Here is a 26,641-nt window from a genome sequence, read left to right as displayed (position 1 = left end):
CTGTGAAGTGGGCACATCATCAGAGTTCTCCTTGGCGGAGTTTACATTGCTGTCTTTCTTCACTGGGAGTTTAAATTTAGTCAGCAATATCCAAATCTGGAATCTCTCAGAATAGCAGCTAACACTTAGGGGATGAAGAAAGTTTATAAATATACAGCAGCAATGGATAATCAGCGAATCTTCACTTTTGGCAGACCACAGATGTAAAATGAAAAGGCTTTCGAGAAAAGCCACGTTGTGATGCAGAAACACATACTGGCTCAGAAATTTACTGTATTATTCTACCTTAGTCGTGAAAACATCTGTACAGAGCAAACTTCAGAGTTTTTCTGAAGTGTTTGGGACCTTCTGAAGCTTTAGGTCCTCGATCTGTTAGAACCACAGGGGAGATTTGAATTGTGATTTGTCCAAGGGGCCAACAGACCCTGGAAGAGTTGGGATCTTTTTTCACCCTCTTTTAACTTTCGTGGGGTTTACTATATAGTCGTTGGTAATGAGCCTGATCACCCCCTCCTTCTGTGCCTTCCACCCCCCAGTAACAAGGAATTCTCTCAGCTTGGGTTTTTTTATCCCCCTGTAAGCATAGCTGGCTGGACGGGAGGTGCAGGTTTGAGTTCATAAGAGGTAACTTAGTTAAGTTGTCCTCATGCCTGTTTTATGCACATTTGATTGTTCAGTGGTTGTAGTTGTGGAATATTAGATCTAAGAGGTATTTAGGCCCAGAGTTTGTTTTTCAGAGCATGGTGGATGTGAACTGCAAGATAGCACGAGCAACAAGAGAAAGCAAGAGGAACAACACACGTGAGCCAGGCTGGAGAAGGGACAAAACCCTGAGTGTGGGAGCTGGTGGCTGACCTGAGCAGACTCAAGTGCAATCTGCAGGGCAGAAACCTGCTCTGGTTTCTTCTGAAAGTTAAATCCTTGTAGATTTGCTTATGGGAGGAAAGCACTGGTGGTGGGCTTGGCAGCCTGGCACATGGCTCATTCCTGGCTAGCCCAGCTCCGACAGAGTCTATCGGAACAATGGAAGTAGGAGTTGGTGTGGTGACTCAGTGCATGATGAGAGTTCAAAAAAGGCAAATGCGTCTTTCAGCATTCAATACGCACGTTATTACAGCCTTGTGTTTTAGTAACTGAGTCATCTATCCAGTTATTCCTTTCTTTACACTTAGGAGTTTGGTAGTTCTTTGCTTGTGATGTTTTTGCTCCTGGCACACATCCCTGGCCTCAGACCAGAAAGAGCTCGTGCTCTGTAGATGTGGCAAGAAGTCCTTGGATATGTGTTGCTTTGGGTTGGTCTGCCTTCAGCACAGTGTGTAACAATAGATTGCGCAGCATTTACTGTTACACTCCCTTCTTGCATTTGTTTTCCTGATGTCCAGCTTTTCTTCCAGATGATAGAATGTAAATTACAAATACCTCAAAGCAGAGTGGCTCTGCTGGGCATGTCCCATCTTTAAAGTGCCATGTACCCATCCCTTGCTGCTTGCAGCCAAGTCTGTTAGAATTATTTCTCCATGCCTTCTCCCTGCTTCACCCTTGCTTACCCTTCCAAAACTTATCTGACTTGTTCTATAGCTTAAGTTCTAAAGGGTCATTTTTCTGTGAGTTACTTTCTCCATCTGACATAATTTCTGTTTCCTTATGCAGCTTCTCCTGGAGCACTTGGTCACCAGCTGCATGTGATTTTTTTAAATAACCTCCATTGTTTCATTTCTTATGGTATTTTTAACATAATTCATGTTAGGAGGAGTTTAATAGTTTTAAGATACAGATACAAGGAACGATTGGCAATATTTCTTCTAGAATAACTCCCAGTGGTTTGAGAAGCCCTGAATGTACTGGAGAGCCTGGCTACCTAGTGCAGTGATCTGGAGTACATGGGATGCACTGCACTGGAAAGCTCTTGCCTATGGGACATAGTGCATGAGGTGCAGCATTTCATGTCTGTCACTTCCAAAAGACACGTCTGGGTTCATGTGACTGGGGTGCAGACATAACTGAATGACTTTCAAAGAAGCTGTTAATACACAACTAGGAATGCTCATGCTGGAGGGTTTTGTTCTGGTGATTGACTGACTGACACTCCCATTCTCCAGCAAGGATTATCACTCCCTGGCTTGTACTGGTGGACCTTCATCAAGATTGATCACTGCCTTGGAGGGAACTGTAAGACACAGCTCCAAAGACATACTTTACAGAAATAGGCTTTTTCTGGAAATAAGGTTAAAGCTATAGAAAGTCAATCCCTTGCCTGCTAGATACCAGCTTGCTCCTAAGGACGATATCTAAATCATTCTTTGAATACTGTTTTTAGTTCATGCTTGCCTTATTGTTTTTGCTCCAGTTCTTTCCTCGGCTGCCTTGCACATACTCAGTGCTGTCATCATCATCCCCTGTCCCCCAGTGAAGCTGCCTTGATTGTTCCTTACCTTGGTATCTCAGTTGTGGCTGGAGTTTCTTCCATTAGCTATTTTTTTTTCCTGTACATTTGCCATTAATCCTTTTTCCTGTATTTGTCTCATGTCCAGTAAAGTAAGGATTAAGCAGCCTGTGCTCTTAACTGCATAAGTGGAATCTGGTTTCCTGAGCTGACTTTCCCCTACTCTTCCTTCCCTGTTCACTTCTCCCCACCTCCCCAGCTGCCAGTGAACAGCAGGAGTGGATGTATGTCCATCTCCTGCTGTGAGGTAGAACTGAGACAGCAGGTGAAGCCCTGCAGAAGTTTTGGAGCTTGCCTTGTTGTCCCTCAGAAATGCTGGGTTGTGTGATTGGCTCATTCTGAAAGCATTGGTGTACACATTTAGCATTTAGGGAGCCTTTACATCTCACTGCTCTGGTGCAAATGAAGAACTGAACAGGTGTAAGCTGATGTCACAAGGGAGATGAGGGTAGGTGTCCTTCTTCACCGTGGGCCATTGGAATGGGTTTGCTGGGAGTTCAAAAGTTCATTTTATGAGTAGGTTGGTAGATGCAGTGACCTTACTGCTGAACCCTTGTTTAAAACACTTGCAATGAAACATCCAAATAAGACTTGTTTCAAATGACAAAGGCTTGCTTAGTTCTCTCAGTAACACAGTCTGCATCATCTGTCTCTGAGCCATTTTTCCATCATAACTGCTCATGTCTACTGAACAACAACCAGCACTTGTCAGCTGGAGAATATGGGGTTGTTTGCAGAGGGGGAGACGTCCAGCTCCTTGGGTTGGCAGTTGTTCTAGCCAGTGATGTAAGCCCAGGCACAGCAGAGTAACTTTATTGTTGGGAGTTCCCTGCAGCCCTTGCACTGCTTCTGCTCAGGGAAGGCACAACCCTTCTGTGTAAGCTTGTAAAGCAGATGTCCGCCTCCAGGTTAAACTAGGATTTCATACATTGTGTATCCAGCTGGTTTTAATGATTCTGTAAGATGTTCCCCAGGGGATATGGTGTGTCACTTCTCATTCCTGCATGTGTTTCCACTGAGCTTCCCAGCACCTATTCCTACATTGTGTTTGCTCCTTCTTTCCTACCTCTGTTTGGCCTCCATGAGCTTGACAACAAAATTAAGCAGGTGATGGCAGCCCTAAGCTTTACCAATGTGACCTGTTCCTGTGGTGTCTGCCCACAGTGCATCCTGCTCATTGTGGATTCCTCTCCTTTTCCTTGCCAGGCATCAGGATGGCAAAGCCTCAGAGCTGCATTTTTCTTTAATAAGGTGTGTACTGCCGTGAAGTGCCCTGTCCTAAGCCCATTATTTGGAGATACCTGCAGGTTCTGGATTGTAACTCTAAACCAGCTAATGGCTAAATGAGGGCTTGCTTTGTATTACATATGAATGTTCACCCACTTTTGTAATTCCTGTGTTTTATAGGCAGTGATTAGGCACTGTTTGTAGCAGGACCTGCTGTGTTAGTAGGATGGGATATATTTTGGTGTGCTGTGAACTCCGGGGTGTTCTGGTTCCTGAGCATCCTAGAAAGTCAGTTTTGAAACAGGCTTTTCAGGGATTTTTCCTTGCACTTACCAAAGGTCTCTCCTACAGCTTTGCACTAGATAATCTAGTTAAAATAGTAACTGTCTTCTCTGGAGCAAAATGCAGGATTGTTCCAGGCTTTTCCAAGCTACAAGAGTGTCAGTGATTCTGCTCTAATTCAGCCTTTGGAAGGGCTGGGGGTTAGATGGGACTGTTTTAACTGTGTCTCTGCAGATGAAAGCAGAGCTGTGTAAAGAGATGGTGTAGAAGATGCTTTTCCAGTGCAATTTGCTGAAATAATGTGATCTTCTGTTTCTCTGTGATTGAGGGGACTGTACCTGCATTGCAGGGATTGTGTTCCCTTACTCCCCAGAAGACCCACTGCTGGTGTGTGTCAGGGCCCCTTGAAGGGCTGTTTTTCACTGCACTTAAAAGAATCTGAGCTGGGAGCTGGCTTGGCAGCCTCTTTAAAATGGTATTATCTCTCCTGTGCCTTATCAGATAAGATGCTGCTGCTCCTGCTGCAGTGGTGAACCAGGGAGGAGGAGGGTGCAGAGGACTAGGTCTGCTGAGAGGGGGATTAGTTCTGCTTGAAGGCTCTGACACAGATCCACATCTCAGAGGGGGGACAGTGAGCATGTGGACTGAGCATCAGAAATAGGAAAGCTTACCCTTCCCCTCTGTGTAACGAGGAGGAGTAAATCTGAATAAGAAGCTCTTTGTGCGTGCTTATCTCTGTACTGTCCCATTTAGCCTGAGGTTTTCCCACATTTGCCCATGCATGAAACATCAGACTGAGACACGCTGCTCTAGTGAAAGGTTTGACATTAAAAGCTATTTTTTGTTGCTGCAGCCCTTCCAGTAAGGCTGTGGCCTTTATATGACACTGTCTTATGTGTGGCAACTGCCATAAAGCAAGAGTGAAACATCTGCTTTTCTAAATGCTTCAGCAAGGCAAAAGTGTTTCAGCGGGTGGTGTGTTGGAAGGTTGATACCCACAACTCAGCTCTGAGTCTGTAAATAGAAGTTTTAATCTCTGCTCTAGTGTTTCATTAGCTGGGTTTTCATGTGGGAGAGAGGTTCACAGTAGCCCAAGATAGCATGGGATGTATATGTGGTCTTTTTCTAGAAGTGTTTGCTTTACCAACTTGAATTCAGAGTGAGCCTTGTAGCTTTCTGTAACAGTGCTCGTCTGTCCATGGCACTTAAACCACAGCTGGGAAACATTTCTTCTTTAAGGTCTGTTTGTTGTGTGTTTTTCTGCCTGTCTCCAGAGCTGTGTGTGAGATCTCAACCCAAAGTGGCATTGGAGGCTTCCCTGAGTTCACTGCTGCCTCTCCAAAAGCAGCTAAAGCAATGGGCCTTGCTGTGCATCACTCCCATTACTTGAATTCTCACCATGCCATAGTGAAGCATCTTCCAGCTGCTCTTTTTCTGGTAGATCTTCTCTTGAAAGCTAGGATGATGGATGAGGGATGCAAAAAACTCTTCCTCAAGCTGGAGGTTGATGAGCAGCTCCAGGATTAGAAAACCTCACAAAGCTCTTTCTAAAACTCCACTTTTCACAAAAGCTGCCACAGGATTGCACTGATTTATTCTGAGGAGGTATATTTAGGTCTGGAAAGAGTAATTACACAGCTTTGAATAAGTCTGAAGTCAGAAGAGGGCAAAGCTTAGCTTGGCAGGGATTCAACCTTCTGGGAGTCTTTTTGCAAAATTATACAGACAGCTTTTCTAAAATAAAACTTCTGAAGACCCGTTGCATTGGCACCTAGACCTGCCATTGGTGTGAACTATTTCTGGTTCTCCAAATACAGAGTGAAACTTAAAATTAGACACTTCTGGTTTTAAGCTGTTAGTTTCTGCTTTACTTTTAGTTGCCTTGTGATTAGGATGAAAGAAAACGTCTCTCAGTGCAGCCCTCATCATCTTTCTTGGGCGTTTTTTTGTTTCTGTATGATGGTTCATAATTGTACATCAGAGAATATTCCAGGGCTAAATACAAAACTGCTCATCATCTGAATTCTCTTTTTTTTTAATCCCTTTTTTAATGTTCTCTAATTACCAGCCTAACGATAGCTTGAAGGGAGGTGGATAGGCAAAGCCCATTGCTTCTCCACATGCCATCTTTTGGAAATGTGGAACTAATTTTTTAGAGTTCAGTTTGAAACAATAGAGCTGTTGCTTGCTTGTCTAATGATACAGACCCAGCCCCCACCCTTTAAAATAAAAAACCAAGAATGGTTGAAATTCATTATTGAATGATTGTGAAACTTGTGACTGGAAAGCAGCTCTGGATTTTGACTTATAAACTCCTTCTTGCCCTGTGCAGACTTTTCCAAAGGCACAAAACCCCTAAGCTGTGTGTGCACCTGCAGCTGAGGTTCATGATCACAGTGCTGTGGGTAGCATAACACCCCCAAATCCTTTTCCTAATCCCTTGCACTGTGTGGTATCTACAGCAGTTCTGGAAAGCCAATGTACATCCTTAATAAGAAGCAGAATGTCTGTTAGAGGAGCTTAGGCTAAAGGCAAATTAGCTATGGAGCTCTGTATTGCTAATCAGTACTTTTTACCACGTTTTGAAGTAATTAGCCTTCATTGGACTTAGTAGCATCCAGCAGATGCTTAATCATGGCTGCATTGTAAAAGGAGTGAGAACTCCTGAGTAAGGAAACTCACATGCTGGAGCAGCTCTTGATCCCACTGGTGATCCTGCAGCTGTGGGAGCCAGGCATGTGCTCTGGGAGCTGGAGCTTAGTCCCATGAATGCTGGTCTGGCAGGAGTTAGAGCTCTGCTCAGGGTTGGGAACAAGGTGTGCTCCCGTGTGCTGCTGTCTGATCGAACATCTTTCACTTGTAGCTGCCTTCCAGCATTCACTTGGAGCTCTGGTGTCTGTAGTAGCTTTAGCATTAGCCTTGCTCTCTAGAAAATAGCAGTTCCTTTCCAAAGGTGACTAATGCTGCTAAAATATTCAGTGTTTGCTGCATCCCCCTGTACCTGCCTTGTGTTTCTGTAGCATGTGATCACAGGTGGTTTTCCATTCTGTTGCATACCTTTTCTCATCTGTATCTTGAGTTTTTCCTTCCTTTAGGTCATTTAGGATGCTTATTGTTGAGGCAGGTTTAATGCACTCATATTTGAAATGTAACGTGTCTAATTTGGCTGGCATGGTGAATATTTTATTATAAGCAAAACCTTTTTAATCCCTCTGGTTGTGTTTCTTTCTCCTGTCTGAGAGAGCTGGGGTGAGTTGAGTTGAGTAATGAGAACCAGATCTCATCTTGAATTAATAATCCCAGATTCAAAGGTATTTTTGGCACTTAGATGTCTCACTTTTTACTGACTTCAATAGCGAGCCTGAGTTCTGTCTGGAAGGGATTTAAGTTCTCTACCTTGAAGGAATTGTTGCCTTCTGTTTTCTCTTGTTTTAAACAGGGATGATCAGCCTTTATCTGCATTACAGAGGATTACGGGTTTCAATTTTTTGTCAGCTATTCCTTTTTACTTCTCTGTGTCTGCCTTGGCTGGCACATTTGGTCCCACACAATGTCTTGGAGGATCAGCAGGGACGTCCTGGCTCAGGATTGAATCCCTGGATCTGTCCCTTTGGGCTCACCTCGAGGTTGCCCTAATGGAATGTGAGCTACAGCTTCTTCCCCTTCCTTCCCAGAAGGAGTGGAGACACTACCAGAGCTGATCACTCTCCCCTTTGCCACCAGTCCCTTTGGCTTACACCCTGCCTGGGTCAGATGGTGGGAAGCCTCCCTTTCCCTGCTAAAGCAAACAGTTTATCAGCTGCCCTTGCACCTTTGTCCTGTGCTAGAGGAGAGATAAGAGTCAGACTTGCTTGCTCACAGCTGTCAGCAGTGCCTTCCCTTCCTCCCCCCGCCTCATTACATTGAGAACTGAACTGGCTGAGGGCCAGGCTCTGAGCCAGTAATGGATCAGGTCCTGTAGAGGCTCAGGAAACCAGAGCCTCGTGGAAGGACCCACACACCTTGTTTCCAGGCTCCTTTGAACCAGCTTCCTTGGAAAGGTAAAATCCAACTTCCCCTGGGGGCTGTGCGGAAGCCAGAGCTGTACCTGAAGTGATTCCTGCACTCAGGAAGGCTTCTTCTCTTCCTCCTGCAGGCTCAGGCTATGCCAGAGCCATGTGCTTCTCCACTCACTCTGGAGATCAGGATGGTCTGCTCAGAAGCTGTGCAAGCAAAACCACCTCTTCCCTGGCTGAACCCCTGCAGGATTTGAAGTGCAGTGTTTGCTTGGTGTGACCCTGTCTGCTTGCACCAGGAGCATTTCCACATGTGTTTTTGTCCTCCTTCAAGCTGGTCATCCTCACTGGCTTAGTCCCAGCCCGAGGAGCAGGGAAGGACAGGCTATCCAGGACACAGAGCAGTTTGCTGTGCAGAGACTGTACAAACAGACATGCTGGAGGGAGATAAGCTTGTGATCCTTCAGCCCAGTTTGGGTATGGAGATTTGCTCCATGCAGGCCGGACGGTGAATGAGCTAAACTGGCTGAGCAGGAAATGTCAGAGAGCGTGTGAGAGTTTTAAAGGCAAATTCTGCTGATGAGATGATTAGTTTTTCTGTAACCTGGGTGGATTTTACCTGTATTGACTAGGAAAAGCTTGATGCTAACTTAACACCTTTGTGTGGTTCAGTTTCAGGTGAACCAAGCTGTTGCAGAGGATCTTTATGGGCTAGGATGCCAGTCATTAAAAAAGATACTTAATAGCTGGTCCTGATTTGGCTTTGTACCTTTATTTGACTTTTGTTTTTCCCCATTCTCACAGAGAGGAAGTTCAGGAAAACTGTGTCCGCTGGAAAAAGAAATTCACCTTTGTGTGTAAAATGAGTGCCAACCCTGCCACAGGGCTCCTGGACCCCTGCATCTGCCGAGTGTCTGTCCGTAAGGTGAGCATCCAGCTTTGCTTCTGGCAAAGTAGTGTACTGGCAGTACACTGTAGTGTACTGGCAGCTGGTTACTGGCTGCTTTTTGGCAGCAAGAAAAATTGTGTGGACTGTGGTGGGAAGGAAAGATTGTTTGGGACAGGATATGCTGGAATGGAGCCTCTCTGTCCAAGAAGAGTCCTTGATGGAGGATGGGAGTGACCAAGGTGGTGGTAACCCTTGAGAGAGAGGCTTGTGAATCCTGAGAGCAGATTCCAGGACTGAGTAATGACTTTCCCCCTGTTGCCCCATCACATATAATAGCTGCTTTTCCTGTTTTGTTTTGTTTCCCAATATAGGAGCTGAAGGGCGGAAAAACCTACTCAAAGGTAAGAGCATAGAAATGGCAAATATAGCAGAGTGGAGATGGTCTTGTCTCCTCCTAGTGCTTTACACCCATTAGAAACCAGTGGCTGCTGCATGGACCAATCTGGAGAGATATTCATTAGTTCTTAGTTTAAGTCTGAGTTAAGAGATTTCCCAAAAAACTCGACTTGCTGGGACAGGATCCAGATTGCACTGGATATGGATTTGAGATGGGGGTTGGAGAGATGATCTGCATGTCCTCAAACTTTGGGGAAGTTCTGAGTCAGATGTGAACTCTCTGGCTTCTGGCAGCATGTCTCTAATTAAGAAACAGACTCCAGTTCTGTTCTCCAGAGCATGGCAGCCAGCTGGGGCAGGCACCTCACTGCCTTAGCAGAGCAGGCAGGAGCCTACAGCAGAAATCACTGCCTGCCAGAGCACAGGAGACACTGAGGCAAAAGCCAAACGGATCAGCAGGGATCTTAGTCTTGGTTTCTTTTCCTCAATTTTTCTTGCCTGTGCTGCGGGACAGACAATGGGCCACCCCCTTCTCCTCCTTGTGCTGGATCAAGAGACAATGTTGGCTTAGAAGCTGAGCTCACACAGTGCCCGAAATGATGTTTGTTTGAAAATGAGTCACTGCTGCTGGTTTCTAATAAACAGATGCTGTGGTCACACACAGCCATGTAAGAATTCCTTCTCATCAATACCCTTTCTGAGGCCATGGAGGCAACTGGCTGTGAAGGATCTACTGCACTAGCTCCTGTGTTCTGCTGTGCTGGGTGGGAGATGGCAGTGTGGCATTGTTCCTTTTTTGTTGCTAATTAGGACATAGTCTCTAGGGCCATCAGTTTCTCTTTCAGTAGATTCACACTGTGGGAAGGTTATTCATTCTGCAGAGCTGCATGTCCAGGGAGAGCAGCATAGCTGGAGGAAGAGACATAGCAAATGCATCAGCCTTTGCCTCCTGCAAAGTCCATCCTCAAGCTTTCTGCAGGATTTAGGAAGGCAGAATTAAAGGAAGCCTGAAGGCACGTTTTTATGGTAGAGTTAACCTGGAGACCTTATTCAGGTCATGTTCTAACCTACTTCCTTTTTGCTCAGTCTTCAGTTGTGTTTAGTGGTATTTAAAAGAGACTGACTTCCTCCAGCTCAGAACTGGAGACCAAATCTCAAGTATTTGTCATGTCTTGGGCTGGTATCTTGCTTGGTCTCCTGTGAAAAAGGCAGATGTGTTCTCTGAGAAGATGATCTGAAGCAGCTCAGAAATGAGAGATGTCACACCAGATTGCAGTCTTGCCCTGTGAACTAGGCTTGTTCCAAGCAGATTCTCATGACAGAACTGATCTGGGCTTCCTAATGTTTCTAGCAGACATCTGTGGTGCATGCACATGCAGCTATTTTTCCATTCTACACCATGAGTCCCCACCTTTCTAAACTATCCTATTCAGCTGAGAACTTCTCCAGTCATGGCAGCAGATGGAGAGGAAAATGAAACTTGTGAATGCCCTCTGTACCTGGTCCCCATTAGCAGGGACTGAGGGTGATGGGGCTGTTTGTGCTCCAGGCAGAGTTTCCAGTGCCTTGCACACCTTCGGGTTTGACGTGAATGTCACCTCGGTGTCAGGGGTGACAGAGCGGAAGGCAACAGGAAGGACTGATAAAGCAGAAACTCTTTCCCTGAGCTGGAAGAAACACCATCAGCTGGCTGGAAAACTGAGGAAACTATTCTGAAAGGGTATATCTGAAAACATCCTTTTGTTAAGGGATCTTTCCTCTATATACTGGGAGTCTGCTTCCTGAAAGAGCTTCTGACCTCAGCACACCGTGTGGGTTGCTGGAGGGTTCTCCCACACTCTGGGCTCCAGTGTTGATCTCCTCTCAGAATTTAGTGCTGTGCTGGAGGAAGGGGCATCTGGGTGTGGGCCACCCCTGTGCCATGCTGTTCTCCTGGTGTGGTGGTGCTGTGTCTTTGTCACAGTGATGGATTGCATCTCCCTCTGTGGCTTTCCTCTGTCCTGCTTATCTCTTAAGAGATAAAAATTCACTGTTTTTTTTCCTTATCGGTGAATAATTAGCAAACAGCATAGCCCTTGGCTAGAAGAGACAGAGAAATTTCTGCAGCAAGGGCTGAAGAAACACTTGCCTTAAAGGAATTCTTAAGAAGTAAGAAGAGAGGGAGAAAGGTTATTTTTTTCCTTTTTTTTTTTTTTTTTTTTTTTGTTTGCTGATAAAAGGTTCCCTCTCTATCCCACTTGTTTTTTCATTTGCCATCAGAAGTTCCCCTTTGAGAATGGGATGAAGGAAGTGGCAATATTAATCTTGCTGCTGTTTCCCCCTCAATCATATATCTTGAGCAGACTGTGATTCTTGTCTTGGAACAGTGGGAGCCTGGGTTCCTCTGGCAGTGACTGTTTTGTGCTGGGACTCTCTATCAGCTTCCTCAGCTGACAGGGGCACCACAATTCCATGGGATGGTGCTACTGTTGGGGCTCTCCGTTCAGTTGTGTCATCCAGCTGTCTGCAGCAGGGCAGAAGGGATGTGCTGCAGAGCACAGAATGACCTGCTGCTGCTCCACCTGTGTTCCCTGTTCCCCTGGGAGCTGCCCTGCTCTTGCTGTGACGCAGATGCTCCACGCCTCGGTGCTTTGGCTACATACAGAGTACAGCACGTCCTCCTGATCAGAAGAGATGGGACACAACTGCCTTCTGTTCCTAAAGCTGTGCATAAAAGAAGCTGTAACTTTTCCTTTAAAACGCTGTGTTAATACTCCAGGGATTAGGGCAGGAAAACAAAGGTGCTCTTCATTGTGTGTGTATTTACTCTGGAGGGATCGGTGCCCTTTTTGAAAATGCGTGTGATCTTCAGCTTTGTCACCACCTCTGTTTGCTTCCCATTTGTTACAGAAGGTTTAGAGAGCTCACAACTAAATCTCTCCAAATATTTCTCTTCCCTTCTGCCTGTCAAACCAACCTCTTGCTAGTTAAACCTTAGCAGTGTTGAGGAGGAGCTGCCCAGCCCAGCAGCTGCCTCTGAGGGGTGAGGCACAGGCAGTGCCACATGGCTCTGGGCCTCCAGCTGCCCGTGCTCATAGTCTGTTGTTTTTTTCAGGATGGTGTCACTTTCCCCTGTAACAATATCCTTTCATCTCCTGGTTCACATGCTCCACTGCATTCTGGGATGGCCCGATACAAAGAGTGCCTTATTATGTTTGTGTATGTGTAATTCTGTTTTTTCCACATTGTTGACCTAGTGCCTTCCATGTCCTTGGTTATGCAGTGGCTGCAAGCTGGTTAACACTGTCCTGGCCACCACCACTACTGTGCACCTTTCCTCCACATGGGCCTGACTTCCTGAAGGCCTCCAAGTGTCCATCTAGCTTGGGATTAGGACTGTGACCCTGTCCATCCTCAAGAACAGGGAATCTTCACAGCCACCACTCTGTGTCCTGGCTCCTGTTTCTGTCCGTGCTCACAGATGTGTTCTGTCCCTTTGATCTGTGTGACACTGTGTATCCCTTTATGGAGTAATGTCTGTTCTCTCACCTTCCCCTCCATTGTTTTCTTGGCTACAGCTGGGCTTTGCTGATCTAAACCTGGCAGAATTTGCAGGCTCCGGATCCACTGTCCGTTGCTGCTTGCTGGAAGGATATGATACTAAGAATACCCGACAGGACAACTCCATCCTAAAGGTACAACAGCTGGAACTTACACAGTAGAAATCCTACTGAGGGCTTTGGGGAGATCACAGATCCAGGCCTGGGAGATGGTCCTGTTATGTACAGAGTCAGGATTTACTTTTGTGCTGCTAGACTGACTTGGGAAGCTTCCCATTATCAGAGTTGCCCTTTGATAATTTGGCATTGATTTGGCCAAGCAGTGACCCTTGACAAAAAAAAAATGGGAGCAGGAGGAAGGGAAAATGTTACAAGACATTGTCAGCCTGGCCCAGCTGGTGTCCTGCTGAGCCACTGCCACTTGGAGTTACTGATGCCAGGGATTTGGGGCAGGGAGGGAAATACTTTGCTAAATCCCTGAAGCTGATTTCCTTGGGAAAGGAGCTAGATCTGGCTGATCTTTACCCCTATCCCTTGAGCTCCTGGCTGTTGTGAAGTGAGGAGCTCAGTGCAGCATGGTTAATGATGTGCCTTGTGTCCCCTCTCCAGGTCACAATTGGAATGTCCCTGCTCTCTGGGGACCCCTGCTTCAAAACGTGAGTTCCTGGGCTGTACCCCATTCTGGGCAGACACTAAAATTGCTGAAGGGAGGGGAAAAGATGCACTTGATATTGGGAACTCTACAGTAAAACTGGTTGAATCAACCAGAAAAGTACAGCCAGCCTGTGCTATTCATTGGTTTTGTTCTCTGCTCTGGCTTTCCCAGCTTTGATTATTGCTGTGCACAGTATTTTCCCTGCTGGTGCAATTTAGGTTTTAGAAACCAGTAGATTTTGATTACAAACTTCATGTTTTGCATGAAGGATAGAATTTCTCATGGCTCTGGGCTTGGTTTCACTGACCTCCAAGAGGAGAAAGGTCAATAAAGAAAACAGTCTTGGAAGTGGACACGCTTCAGCACATACCATGGGGGATAAAGATCTCAGATTGAAACAGCAACAAAAATACTTCAAGGCTGAATCATTTTAATTTTTTTTTTCTACAGGGCTCACAACTTGCATTAATTAGTAGAGAAATGGCAGTAATGTGGGGGGTTTTTTAATGCATAATGATAGGAAAAAATAAGTACACTTAGGCTGGGGAGCAGTTTTGCTGCTTCAAGAATTGTTGGTGAATCAACAGATATCCTGGCCACATCTTCCCTCACACCACAGTGCAGCATCACAGTCCCAGCCCTGCTGTGGTGTGCTGGAAGGTGTGTGACTACACAGCAGGGCTGCCATGTGCCCAAAGGAATATTTCATGTTGCCTCCCAACACTATGAGAGAAGAAAGCTTTACCTTGAGGCCAACTCTTGTAGCAGTTTTATTCTGGGCTAAAGGTCTAATTTTAGGAGCTAGCTTGGAGTGTATAAATTAGCTCAAATTCTTGCTAAAAATGCTGCATAATTTTTGGTAGGTTTGTTTTGTGAGTGGCTTTTCGTAGTGCTGCAGTATTTTCTGACACTTTTCAACACAATATCAGTGTCATCTGATTCTGAAGAATTTCTGCTTCAGGAGAAAGTGTAATAAAGAAGTTTTGAGTATCTTAAACCATAACTTTATAGCAGTAACAGATGTTTTAAATCTAGGGTACTAGGATGTCTGGTAATAATGTCTGACAAAAATACCTGTTGCTCCTTTGCAATGGAAGCAAGTCCCACTGTTAGAATGCCTGAAAATTACACAGAATAGGATATAAATATCCATTTAATGTACGTAGGTTCAGTCTGAAAGTCAAACCTAATTTTCTTGAAGGATTTTTGCAGTCATTCCCACTTTTCCCTTTTATGTTGATGATGTGCAAATATCTAAAAATAGAAACTTTGCATGTGGAATAGTCCTTGATCAGTAGAGCTTCTGGTAAATGACACTCATTAGAGGGTTAGGCAGGAATTAAGCTGTGCTGGGAAATCACTTCCAAGCACTGATTTTTTTTGCAGCACTCCATGAACCTTCTCCTGCTGGGTTGTTGGAAGGGGCAGAGCAGCTGAGCTGACAGACCAAAGGGCTGCTCCCACAGCTGCTGCAGGAGCACTTTGCTTGCTTAAGGTTGTAAAAGCCTTAAAAACCTGTGAAGTGAAGTCCCCAAAGCACCTGGGTGCATGCAAATCACTGATAAGGTGATTAGGGAGGGTTTTTTTTGGTGAAGGCATGCTGTGAGTTTCCTGAAAGCTTTATAGCCATTCAGCTGCCCACATTAAATATTCTGTCTTCCAAAATACTGCAGAGATCCCCTCTCATGTAACATCTTCCCTCAGAGCTCTGAGTGAGACCAAAGATTTTGTTTCTCACTCCTCACTTAAAATCCATAATATGATCCTTTAGTTCCAGTTCAGACTTCAGGCTACGGAGGGGTTAGGGCTCCAACAGGAATATTCACTTTGCCACGCTGCACATGCTGTGGCTTCCACCCAAAAGAACTTCTGGAGGAAGGGAGGGGGCTCCAGGCACTCACAGCTCTGCCCTGCAGTCAGCATTTACAAAGGGATGTTGCATGCTCACAGAATAACCAGAAAAATAATTCTGACAGCTGGAAAAACACTTTAGTTTCACTGAAAGAGAATTTAATAGTCAGTTAAAAAAGGGAAAGGTTATTTGATTGCTGTAAAAGTGGTCTCATAGGGGACAAGGTTGCTGGGATAAAAGGTTTCATTTATAAAAGAGGTGTAAGAGAAAGGAAGCTGGACTTGAGAGTGGGACAGCAGCAAACTGGTTCCTGTTTGTGAAGCCAGCTGGCCAGTGGACACATGTTGGGGGTGAAAGGGCAGTTCTGGATGGTGTCCTGGAAGACAGTGCAAGTTCTGAGCCTGCTGTCCTGTATAAATGAATGAATGACCCCTTTTTGCCTTAATTTACCTCAAAAACTTAATTTTTCTTGTAATGCAATCCAAGATAGGGAAGATGCCAGTCTTGAATGTATGAAAACAAAGCCCAACATCCCATTTGAGCTGCTGGTCAGAAGGCTGCCAGCTTCCCCCTGCTGAGAAGGGTGGGATGGACAGAATGATGCCTGCTCCCTGCCTGGCAGTCTGTAACCTCCTTCCCTTCTGATTCCAGGCCTCCTTCCACCGCCAAATCCATCACCATCCCGGGGCAGGACTCTACTCTGCAGCTGACCTGCAAGGGCGAGGGAACCACCAGCAGCAGCAGCTCCTCCACAATTGGCTCCCTGCGCCAGGCCAAGCCAAGAACTGCCATTCTCAGCTCAGGTCTGAATGCCCACCCTGGAGCCATGCAATGTGTGGCTGTGCCTGGACACTCCTTTGTTTTTCCCAGCAGTTGCAAGCACAGAAACTCTTCAGTTTTTCGTGTTTTCCCACACCCATCCTCAACCCCATTGCTCATTCAGAATATTGAGAATAACCAAGCCATTTAAGCAGGGAGAGGAAGGTTAAATATTTGCCACATGCATATTTCTGTTAGTGGAGATAAAGCAATTTGTTCTTTTTGCTGGGGATTTAATAATTCATGCACTGCACTCATCCCTGCCTTGCACTGTGTTGAATGACACTTACCATTGTTCTGCACTCAGCTGTTCTGTTGCTCAGACTTATCTTCTAGAAAAGTTCCTCTGAAGGTTTTAGAGGTTGGTTTAAGGTCTAGTGGCCTTGTTCCAGCTGCTGATGCAGTTCTTTGGCTTCTGTATGAGCCTGTTTTCAAGGGCACTGCATTTTCACATCAGTTTTTTTCCTTCCCAGCACATTCCAAATGTGCAGGCAGATACACCGCACCAAAATAGCACTTGAGTCTCATCCCCTCAGTTGACAGAGCACGTGGTGCAAGTGGTGTTCTTAAAAAGCTGGCTAATGTGTTACATTTGTGCACTTCTGGATAAGCTTCCTGCTTATCCAGAGAGACAAGCAGGACTAGCAAAGGAGCAGGGGTTATGCTGAAGGGTCGGTATCAAGTTCAGAGATTATTTAAGTGGTACAGGCTCTCTCCCAAGTAATAGAAAGGGAAAGGTGGTAACAGAAGCACCCATACAGAGGCTGAAATACTTTACTGCCAGTGGCCATCTGATGCTTACTTGGTCTTAGCTTGATGCTTTTAACTGTGGATAGTTTCAGACACTACTTGTCCTTCTAGATGCTACAAGCCCCCAGAGATGTTTATAAATTCATGTGCTGAATAGAAATAGTGATAAACTTGATAGAGCTCACTGTGGTCTTCCCTACTCCCTGAGTGTTTCTAAGCCCTGTGCTAGCCTGTACAGCAGGGTCTGGCTAGTAGACTGCCCTTTCCTTGATCTGTCATTCCAAGATCAGTGTTCACTCCCAGCTGATCAGTGCACCATGTGCTGGCTTGGTTATGGTGTAAGCAGTGTCCTCTTTTCCTTGGCAGGTGTCCCAGAAGAGTCGGATCAGAACCTGTCCAGCCCAGAGGAAGTTTTCCACTCAGGGCACTCGCGGAACTCAAGCTATGCCAGCCAGCAGTCCAAGATCTCTGGTAACCACTGATCCACACAGCTGTGCCATCCCTTTTCCTTCTTGCAACAAGCCCCTGTGAGAGTGATTTTCAGCCATCCCTCTCACCCTGCTCTGTAATACCAGCCTCCTGTTCAGTCTCTGCAGATGAGCTCATAGATGTTTAAACCTCTGTGTGCAGGAGCAGAAGTGCTGCTGTGAAGCTCCCTGCCCGTTACCTGTGCTGCCAGGAGTGGGAGCAGCAGCAGCTGAGGTTTGTGACCCTGTGTGTTGGCAGGTTACAGCACGGAGCACTCCCGCTCCTCCAGCATGTCCGACCTGACCCACCGCCGCAACACGTCCACCAGCAGCAGCACCTCCGGGGGGCTCAGCATGACCGTGGAGTATCCTGAGGGGGAGAGGGAACACAAACTGGAGAAGCCACCTCGGCCCCCCAGACCGCCCCTCCTGCTGGACAGACCCTCCCGGTGAGTAACAGTGGAGCAAAGACCTTTCTCTGGGAAGGAGAGACAGAACCTGCTCCTTTGTCTTCAGGCAGCAGTGGATCAGATTGTGGCCACTGAGGAGGAGACTGTGGCCAAGAAAAGCAGGACAGTATGTAGAAGTCTGTGTCTTGAAAAGCTGAGTAAGTTTTTCCTGGATTTCCTCTTGCCAGGAGAAAAAAGGATTCAATGGAGAGTCACCCAACCCGAGTGGATGACACCAGGATCGATGCTGATGATATAGTGGAGAAAATAATGCAGAGTCAGGACTTCACAGATGTCAGCAATACTGAAGGTGAGTGGAGAAGCCTCAGAGGGGATGTCTGGGTTGTTCCTTTTGCAAGGCTGCCAAGAGTTTACAGTGAGATCTGATCTGCCGTGGGCTCCCTTATCCTTTTGACAGCTATTTGCTTTCAGTGCTTGCTGGGTGTTTCTGTGGTTTATAAACCACGTGGATTTGTGAGCTGCACATGTATTTAGAGATAGCACTTGCTGCTGCTGCACACATGACAGCAGAGGTTGAATAGTAGCTCAAACATGCAGGGAGAGAGAGGAAAAATACTGATTCTCAGCACAGTGGAGATCAGTTGCATCAGCTGTCTGCACTGCTCTAGTGGCCTTCGTCCAGGGTCAGGCCAAGGGTATTTATCAAAAGAGGAGAGCACAACTGGAGGGGAAGCAGCACATCTCTACAGAAACATGGGTTACTGTGTGCTGGTGATCAGGTCTGTTGGAGAGCTTAAGAAGGGGTTTTCTCCATTGCAGTCATATGTAACTGCTTTTGTTTTCAGTTTCATTTTCCAGTTTAGCATAGAAATCAACCTTTAATCTGATTTTTTTTTATCTGAGGTTTTCTGTGAAGTTTTAAACTTGAGCCTAGCTTGTTATCTGTGCTTCATTAATTTACCATTAGTCACCTTAAATTGTTGCACATGGCAGCACTCTTACCCCGTGGGGAGTTATACCTCACTCAGTGTGGGTTAGAACTAGACTGGATACAGCTGCCTCTCACCAGCAGAACAGCCTGAGTCTCTCCTCCAGTGACTCTACCAAAGCAGAGGCCACACATCTTATCTGTTCAGATGTGTATAAGCTGACCATGAACTTGCATCAATGGAATTGCCTTAAAAGAGGCAGCTGGAGGAGTATGACTGAATTAATATCTCTGCCTTTATTCTTCCAAAGCTGCATGTTGTGGAGGCTCCCCTTTGGAGCAAGGAAAGGAGTTCCCAGGGGCTCGATGACTGTGGGAACACCAGCAGAAAGTGTGGATGTGCATCTGCTGAGACACACTTGTTCTATGCTGATTGTGTGTCTGGGAGGGGAGTTCCTGGCAGCCTCAGTAGTTCTGGATTTTGATGTCTGTCTTTTCTATCTGCAGACAGTAACCTGAGGTTGTTTGTGAGCAGAGACGGAACAACCACGCTGAGCGGTATTCAGCTGGGAAACAGGTAGGTTTCCCAAAAGGCTGGCAGACAGAGGGGCTCCAGAGAGATTAGTGGGCTCTGTACCTAGAAAACTTTCACTTTTTGCTACAGGAGAGATTTCTAAACATCATGTGCCACATATGGTGGCTTTATTCCCACATTAACAGCCCTGGGATCCCTTTGGTGACAGGCTGCAGTTGCACTAGAGTATGAATGCCGTTCTCAGCAGGAGCTCAGAGGGATAATGGGATCCTGGTTGCTAGATCGAGGAACAGAAGTGAGGAGTGAAAGGACAAAATGGTAGAGGCTGGTTCCCGTTTGTTCCTGAAGGAGGGAGCTTTGCCTCCTGCTGGCCTGCAGCAAAACTGCAGCAGAGCGGAGCTTATTGTCCCTATTCCCTGCCTCTTACTGTCGCTTCTCCCTGCCTCTTCCATAATCATCGAGGGCTTGTTCTCATGAAAACCTTCTGAAGCAATAAAACTTTTTCTTGCCATTATAGCTCTTAGTACAGCTCTTGGCCAGTTGCGTTTGAGGCTTTGCTGCATCTTTTCAGTTGAATTAAAAGGAGCAGTAATGGTAATGCAAAGATGTGTCAAGTTGGTAACGAAGCTGGGAGCACAGCAAAGCTCTGCACGCTGGCTTTGTTCTAGATAGGATGCTCCCCCTTTGTTGTGTCCTGTAGAAGGGCTCGTGTGTCACACCCAGCTCTCTCCAGTGCTCTGTTGGTGACTTGCCACCTCTTTGTCCCCTCGGTATTCCAAGGACTGACTTCCCGCAAGGCTGACTCGTCACTGGCAGTGCTCTGAGCGGGCTTAGAAGATGTTTGAGAGTGGAGAGCTCTGAATCAGAGCTTGGTTGCTAAAATGACTGTGAAAAATAACCAGCCCCTCTCCCCCTCTGCCTCCCCAGGGTTTCATCTGGAGTTTACGAGCCAGTGGTGATTGAATCCCACTAAATGTGAAGAACAGGGTAGAGCTGCTGGACACAGGCCCCCTACCCAGTCCGCTGCCACATGGATGCCAACCTTTACCTCTCTTCATGCAGCATTCCAGAAGGGATTTCTCCACGCCCCTCCTCGTATGTTTGCACTGCAGAACTACTCCGAGACCACTCCAGAACATGCACTTTCCCTGCATTGGCATTGTCCTTCTCTGTTTCCTGGTCGTTCCAGTGCATGCCTTCCCCCTGTTCCTGCTCAGACACAAGGTGTCTGTGGGACTTATCCTTGGGCTAGTCCCAGAGGATGTTGCTCATCTGCATCCCTCATTCCACCCATTCACTTGCAGCAGGGGACTTCTCAGATTCTGTCTCCCCAAAACATTGGGTTATACCACTGTGAACTCTTCAGACCACTGGGGGTGGGGGAAACCATTCTAACCAAACCCAGAGCTGCTTGTTGGGGACATGGTGACATGGCCACTTGCAGGATGCTTTATTCCACTGACTCTGCAAGGGAACATCACCTCCCAAGGCAATGGTTTTACTGAACAAGGTATGCTGTGGTGTACACTTCACCTTCCTATCCTCACATCCCCAAACAACATCTTCTCATAGGAAATACTTCCCAAAAGTGCATTTCAGAAAACTCTACCGCAATCCAGCTGGGAGTTGGTGAACGGTTAAACGTGAGTGCTCATCACACCACTGACTGCAGCAGCCCTTCCACTGCTGGGCATGGAAGGGGGTGTTCATCAACTAGCATGAGCAGGAGCACTTTAGAGGTTATAGATTTTACCTGGAGGAGGCTTCTACTCACTATTCCAGGAGTATAATCTGTGTTTGCTGGACTGATTCAGCAAATAGTCCTGTTGGAGCTTGGAATACAAAGCCTCTTTCTTTTTTTTTTTTTTTTTTTCTTGTTTCATTGGCTCAGGAAGGGAACTGCCCTTCTTGGACTGTGAAAATCTCATCTGACAGCCCTTTCCTGGGCCAGAGCTGGATGCAGTTGACTGCAATGGTCTCTCTATTGTGGTGGTGATGTCAATTGCCTCTCTTGGCCTGGGCTAGTAAGGGATTTGGTGTTGCTTGGGCTTTTTTGTCTTGTCAGCAGAGATCTGTGCTTGTGCTGGTTCCTTCTGGGGCTGGGGAGAAGCTACTGTCTCTGCCTTCAAGGGTAGAACGGGTGTTTGCTGCTGCATTAGCCACAGCAGCTGTTCTGACCTGCTCTGTGGTGAGTGAGCTCTTCTGACAAGGCTTCAAACTGTTCTCTGGTTGATCTTTCAATTGCTCTTCTTTGGGTTTGGTTTCTGCAGTTGTTTGACACTTTTCCTTGCAGTGTGTGGCAGAGATGTCGGTCCCTTTCAGCTCCCACTTGGAGATTTCTCCTGGCAGCCGAATTGCCAGCGAGGATCTGGGCAGCTCCTGGCTGTGAGCCAGCAGCAGGCTGTGCTTGCAGCCCTCCCTGTACAGAGCCCCTCAGCTGATAAGCTATTTCTGTGTAGTGCCCATTCCTCTTTTGCCAGTGTTCTGTGGTAGCACTCAGCAGCCGTGCCCTCGGAGCAGCTCCACACTCCAGGACCTGGCTCCCCTCTGGCACCTGTGTGTGTGTGTACAGGCACACACTCATTCTGTTCAGCAAGGAAAGACTTGTAACCGATCACGTTGTTCAAATTCTTAGTTATTGTAAAGCCTCTTTTAAAGGAGAAAAAAAAAAAGGCATTAACTGTGGTCTCTTTGGCCAGAATGCATGCAGATGAGCTACTGGAAAAGGGAATCTGGCAGAATGAGAAACAAGGAATGAAAGGGCCTTGATTCAGCTTTTTTTTTTTTACCCTTGTAGCTAAGGATGCTGCATGGGGAGGGTGCTCAGCAGTGTGGTAAAACTATACAGTTGCTTACTCTGTTTTGATGGTTTCTCTCTTTGAGTCAAGAGGTTTCTTTCTGTGTTTGGACAGACCACGTATAGGATATGCATCTTTTCCACCCTTTCCCTTCAAAGGGAATTAAATTTGAATTAGGGTAAAAAGGGGATACAGACAACACCTTGGTTTGGTTTAATGTAGGGAAAAAGTGTTGGATTTTTTGAGACTGTCTAGAACAAAAGCTCTTTCACACTTGCTAGGTTTTTTAATGGTGATCTCGTCTTCATTCAGCCTGGGTAAGTTTGGCACTCACTTGCAGGCTGCTGAGCATCCTGCCCTGTTCCTGGGGTGCCACGTGTCTGCAGGAAGGAGAGAACTGCTTGTCTTTCTCTCTCCCTGGGGCAGTGCCAGAAAGCCAGGCCTGGCCTGACCGTCTGCTCAGGTCAGGGTGAGGGCAGAAGGAGGCTCGGACAGCAGTGGCTGTTCTGCCCTCTCTGTGGATGGCCCTGCAGAGCCGAGGGTCTGGCTGCTCCCCAGGGGCCAACAAAGGCCCTCGGGAAATCAGATCCAACCAGGACTTGAAAGGAGCAAGCATAAGCCAGGAAAGGGGCTATAACCCAGCTCATTTGCTGCTTTGCTTCTGTTCCCATGAGAAACAATGGCAGTCACTGTCAGAGCAGTTGGGATCCCAGGGCCTTCTTCTGGCCTCTGTTGGCAAGAGCTGGCTGCTCTGAGGCACTGGCAGCTCGGCATGTCACGAAATCAGTGGGACAGAGGGAGGAATATCTTCCCAGCAAAGCAAGATGAGAAGCAGTTGAGCTTTGAGAGCACTGGTCTCTTCTTCCCAGGCTGGCAGAGGCTTAATCTGCTCCAGCACATCACTGTGGCCAACCTGGGCAAGTCTTTGGCTTCTCTTCCAGTGGCTTGGCACATCACTGCTTGCATTTCTGATAACTGTGTCTCATAGGGTATTTCTTCCTTGCCTCCACGTTAGTACCTCCACAGATTCTGGTCTTTGTATGGCTTTTTAGCTCTCTTGCCCCTGGTTTTGAGTGAGTAAGTAGTCTTAGTTATCCAACCTTGTGCAGCACAGCTCGGGGACCTGGATCAGACGTGGAGGGAGGCAGGAGCAGTCTGTTCCTATTTGTAGATCCCGTGCAGAGCTCCTCCTGTGCATCCAGCACAAGCAGTGCCCAGCAGTCCCTAGGCAGCTGTGGGGACCCGAGGTGGTGGCTGTGGGGTCACTGGTCCTGCACACTCCCTGCTGCCTCAGGAAGCTGCAGCTCACGAGCACTTTTTTCCTTGTGGCATCGTTGCTGCCTGTTCCTTGTTGGACTTTGAACATTTAAGAAGTGAATCAGTTTCCAGACCCAAACCGCTGGCTAGTTTCCTTCGGGTTTTTCTTTTTTGTTGTGAAGTTTATGGAATTTTTTTTTATACAAACCCAGCAGGCTGGTGTTTTTTTGACTGCATTATTGTTTCATTGATATTTTATTTCAGGGGGGCTTAGGGGGGAATGTTCTTCCCCACATTGTTCCCCTTCTCAGGGGATTCAGAGGTGGCTTAAACAAGTGAAAGGACCTTATTGGCAAGACTCTGCATCCCCTGGGTCTCTGATGCTGACGAGCAGGGCTGCTCACGCCTGGCTGGCCCTGGAGAGCAGAGCTGGCTCTCTGCTTCAGTCTTGGGATCAGGCAAAACATGTGGGCTCTGCTCCTGGTTTCTAGACCTTTAGTTGGTGGAAGCACATTGCAAAGCGTTAGGAAATTCAGTGTAACTTTTTTACTAACTTCTTTTCTTTTTTTAAAACCAATATAAAACTGAGTGTCCAGAAGAATAGGCTTAGTCATTGGTGAAGGCAATGGATTTCAGTTGGAAATTGTGATGGGAAAAGGGAGGAGAAGGATGTTGCTCCCTCATCATCATCTTTTGTATGGTCAGCACTTTAAATGGGGGCCTGTTCTGACCCTTGGAGTGACAGGCAGCAGGCATGTGATTTCTCCCCACCTCATTGCCACATCACTTTGCCCCCTGCAGAAAGGTTAACAAGCCCTTTTAAATGTTTGCTTCAGTTTTTAGAGGGTTCCAAACCAGGTGGAGGCCTGAAGAAATAGTATTTCATTCTCATCTAAATAGGAGGGGTTGACTTTTTTATTTATTTTGTCGTTGCTGTTTCTTTTTAAGCAGGTGGCAGTGCAGCTGGTCTCTGCACTGCTGCCAGGAACCTCTGGGAAAACCTCACTCCAGGTACGCTAGAGCACCACAGTTAAACCCCTCCTGGCGAGGGGCTCCCCCTCCCCTCCTCGCTGCCTTACCCGGGGGCTGCAGACCCCCCTCCACCCCTCCTGCCCCTCCCTGCTGCCCCACCTGGTCTCTAGCTGAGTTCTTGCTCTGGTGACCGAGCCCTTTGGACAAGGCCAGTCCCCAGGGACAAGTTCCTACAAACTCTGCCTGGTCGCAGGTGTTTGTCCTTGAAAAGCCACTTCCTCGCTGCGGGGAGGGATGGATGGATGAATGCAAAACTCCCCCCACTCCCCTCCCGAGAGCTGTGTCCATCAGCCCCCTCCCTGCGCCCTCCCATCCCGCTGCCTCCAGAGCGCCTCTGCCCCGCCGGGAGGCAGCGGCGTGGAAACCCGGGAAATGAATGGGAAATGAAAAGGAATTGGGGTGAAGCTCTGAGCGAGGGATGCGGCTGAGCCTGGTAACTTGCCTCAAACACGTGGAATAACGGTAGAGCCCATATTTTTGTGGGGGGAGGGAGGGGAAGGGGAGATCATCTTTTATTTTCTTGAAAGTGAATTGAGCTTGGTGACCTTTGGCTGAGGCGCACTCGATTTGTATCAGATTCTATAGAGAGATGGCTGATATTTTTGGAAAGGGAATGGGTCTATGCAAACTTCCAAAATTGCTTGAAAGATAGTTTAACATTTTTTTACTTTGAAAATCTAAAGATAAATCTAACTTTTGTCTTAAAGCAGAAGTGTGTTTAGAAAGAGAAGCTACTTCCACTGCTCTATTTTGATGATGATTCTTGGAAAGTTTGGGCTGGAGGGAATGACTATTTTTCACCATTTCTATCTTGCTCCTCTAGTTTTTTTGTTTCTTTTTCTAACGGAATGCTGTGCCGTCTTTGATTCAACAGATCGTGTTTGTATTTTCTGTATCTGGTTCCTAATGTAGAGAAATAACAAATATATGAGGAAATCAGTATAATGTCAAATGTTGTTATGGTTTGGGGGAAAAATAAAGGTTTTTTGGTACTTCACACTGACTCTTCTTGCTCTGTTTCTTGTTTTAAATGCTGTAGGGTGAGAAGGGCATGCTTGGGCCTAGAATACTTTGGCTTTGCTTTCTCGGATTGCTCTGGCAGCTGGGAGCAGAGATCCCTGCCAGCCCTTCCCTGGAGATGGAGAGGGCAGCTGGCAGCACAGCACCAGTCCTGTGGAAGCAGCAATCCAGGGAAAAGGGGACACCTGCCTGAGCCACCAGCAGTGTCCTGTGTTCTGTCCCATCTGTCCCAGCCTAGGCTCTGCCTAAACTGCCTCTCCTGCTGGGCCTACCTCACCAGGCTCACTGGGGCATTGGGCCCACAGCCCAGCAGGGCTCCAAGGAATAAATATCTCTGGATCCTCAATGCTCATGCCTGAGTAGCCCCTCGGCCAGCACAGGCTCACCACCCCCTTAATGGAGAGTGTGCCAAATTCAGTGCCCAGACACTCATCACTGATGGCTGACAGGGCTCGAGGGGAACAGGAGCCCTGGGAGGAAGCAGCTTTTGCCTTTTCCACCTTCCCAGAGCCTTGGCCACACAAAGCTCAGTGCACCTTTGAGTCCCAAGCGTGCTCTTCCCTTTTCCCTTGTTTCAGGAAGGGGAGGCAGACGATTCTATGATTCTGTCTTTTGTGTCTGTGCCTTGGCTGTTTGGTCTGGCTTGTTCCTTTTCTCCCACTGCCCCCAGATGTGTTTGGAGGAACGGCTGGGGTGTGGGATGTCAGTGTCCCGGGGGCTGGAGCTGGTGTCGGGATCCATCGCTACCAGAGGTTCCCGGGCACGTGTGGTAGATCAACCAGAGAACCCCGTTCGCAGGGAACGGCAATGGCTCTGGAGCAGCAGGAGCGCCGAGCGGTGACGAGGACCGCAGCCCAGCGGTGAGATAAGGAGGGCAGGAGCGCTGCTCCCCCGTGCCCGGCCCGCACCGGACCATCCTCTCCGCCCCGGCCCAGCCCGTTCCCACCGCTCTCTCTCCGTGCCCCGTTCCCGCCGCTCTCTCTCCGTGCCCCGTTCCCGCCGCTCTCTCTCCGTGCCCGTTCCCGCCGCTCTCTCTCCGTGTCCCGTTCCCGCCGCTCTCGCCGTGTCCCGTTCCCGTTCCCGCCGCTCTCTCTCCGTGCCCCGTTCCGTTCCCGTTCCCGCCGCTCTCTCTCCGTGCCCCGTTCTGTTCCCGTTCCCGCCGCTCTCTCTCCGTGCCCGTTCCGTTCCCGTTCCGTTCCCGTTCCCGCCGCTCTCTCTCCGTGCCCCGTTCCGTTCCCGTTCCCGCCGCTCTCTCCGTGCCCCATTCCGTTCCCGCCGCTCTCTCTCCGTGCCCGTTCCGTTCCCGTTCCGTTCCCGTTCCCGCCGCTCTCTCTCCGTGCCCCGTTC

General features: G+C 47.5%; 1 protein-coding gene across 3 annotated transcripts in view; it reads left to right on the top strand.

The window, feature by feature from the left end:
- The window catches only part of EEIG1 (estrogen-induced osteoclastogenesis regulator 1), a 37,053-nt gene extending 11,782 nt beyond the window's left edge, over nt 1-25,271 (top strand). For all 3 annotated transcript variants that reach the window (XM_053962291.1, XM_053962292.1, XM_053962290.1), the window contains exons 3-12: nt 8,752-8,872; nt 9,208-9,237; nt 12,790-12,906; nt 13,381-13,427; nt 15,930-16,081; nt 17,214-17,318; nt 17,574-17,763; nt 17,952-18,073; nt 19,160-19,229; nt 20,115-25,271. In XM_053962291.1, the coding sequence (XP_053818266.1) occupies nt 8,752-8,872; nt 9,208-9,237; nt 12,790-12,906; nt 13,381-13,427; nt 15,930-16,081; nt 17,214-17,318; nt 17,574-17,763; nt 17,952-18,073; nt 19,160-19,229; nt 20,115-20,160 (1,000 nt within the window). In that variant the 3' untranslated portion in view covers nt 20,161-25,271. The remainder of the gene's footprint in view (nt 1-8,751; nt 8,873-9,207; nt 9,238-12,789; nt 12,907-13,380; nt 13,428-15,929; nt 16,082-17,213; nt 17,319-17,573; nt 17,764-17,951; nt 18,074-19,159; nt 19,230-20,114) is intronic.
- Nucleotides 25,272-26,641: the final 1,370 nt, after the last annotated feature.

This window comes from Vidua chalybeata, chromosome 21 (genome assembly GCF_026979565.1).
Source record: "Vidua chalybeata isolate OUT-0048 chromosome 21, bVidCha1 merged haplotype, whole genome shotgun sequence".
In the NCBI taxonomy this organism is placed as follows: Eukaryota; Metazoa; Chordata; class Aves; order Passeriformes; family Viduidae; genus Vidua; species Vidua chalybeata.
The sequence above is the reverse complement of the archived record's forward strand: the minus strand, read 5'-3'. Positions and strand labels throughout refer to the sequence as shown.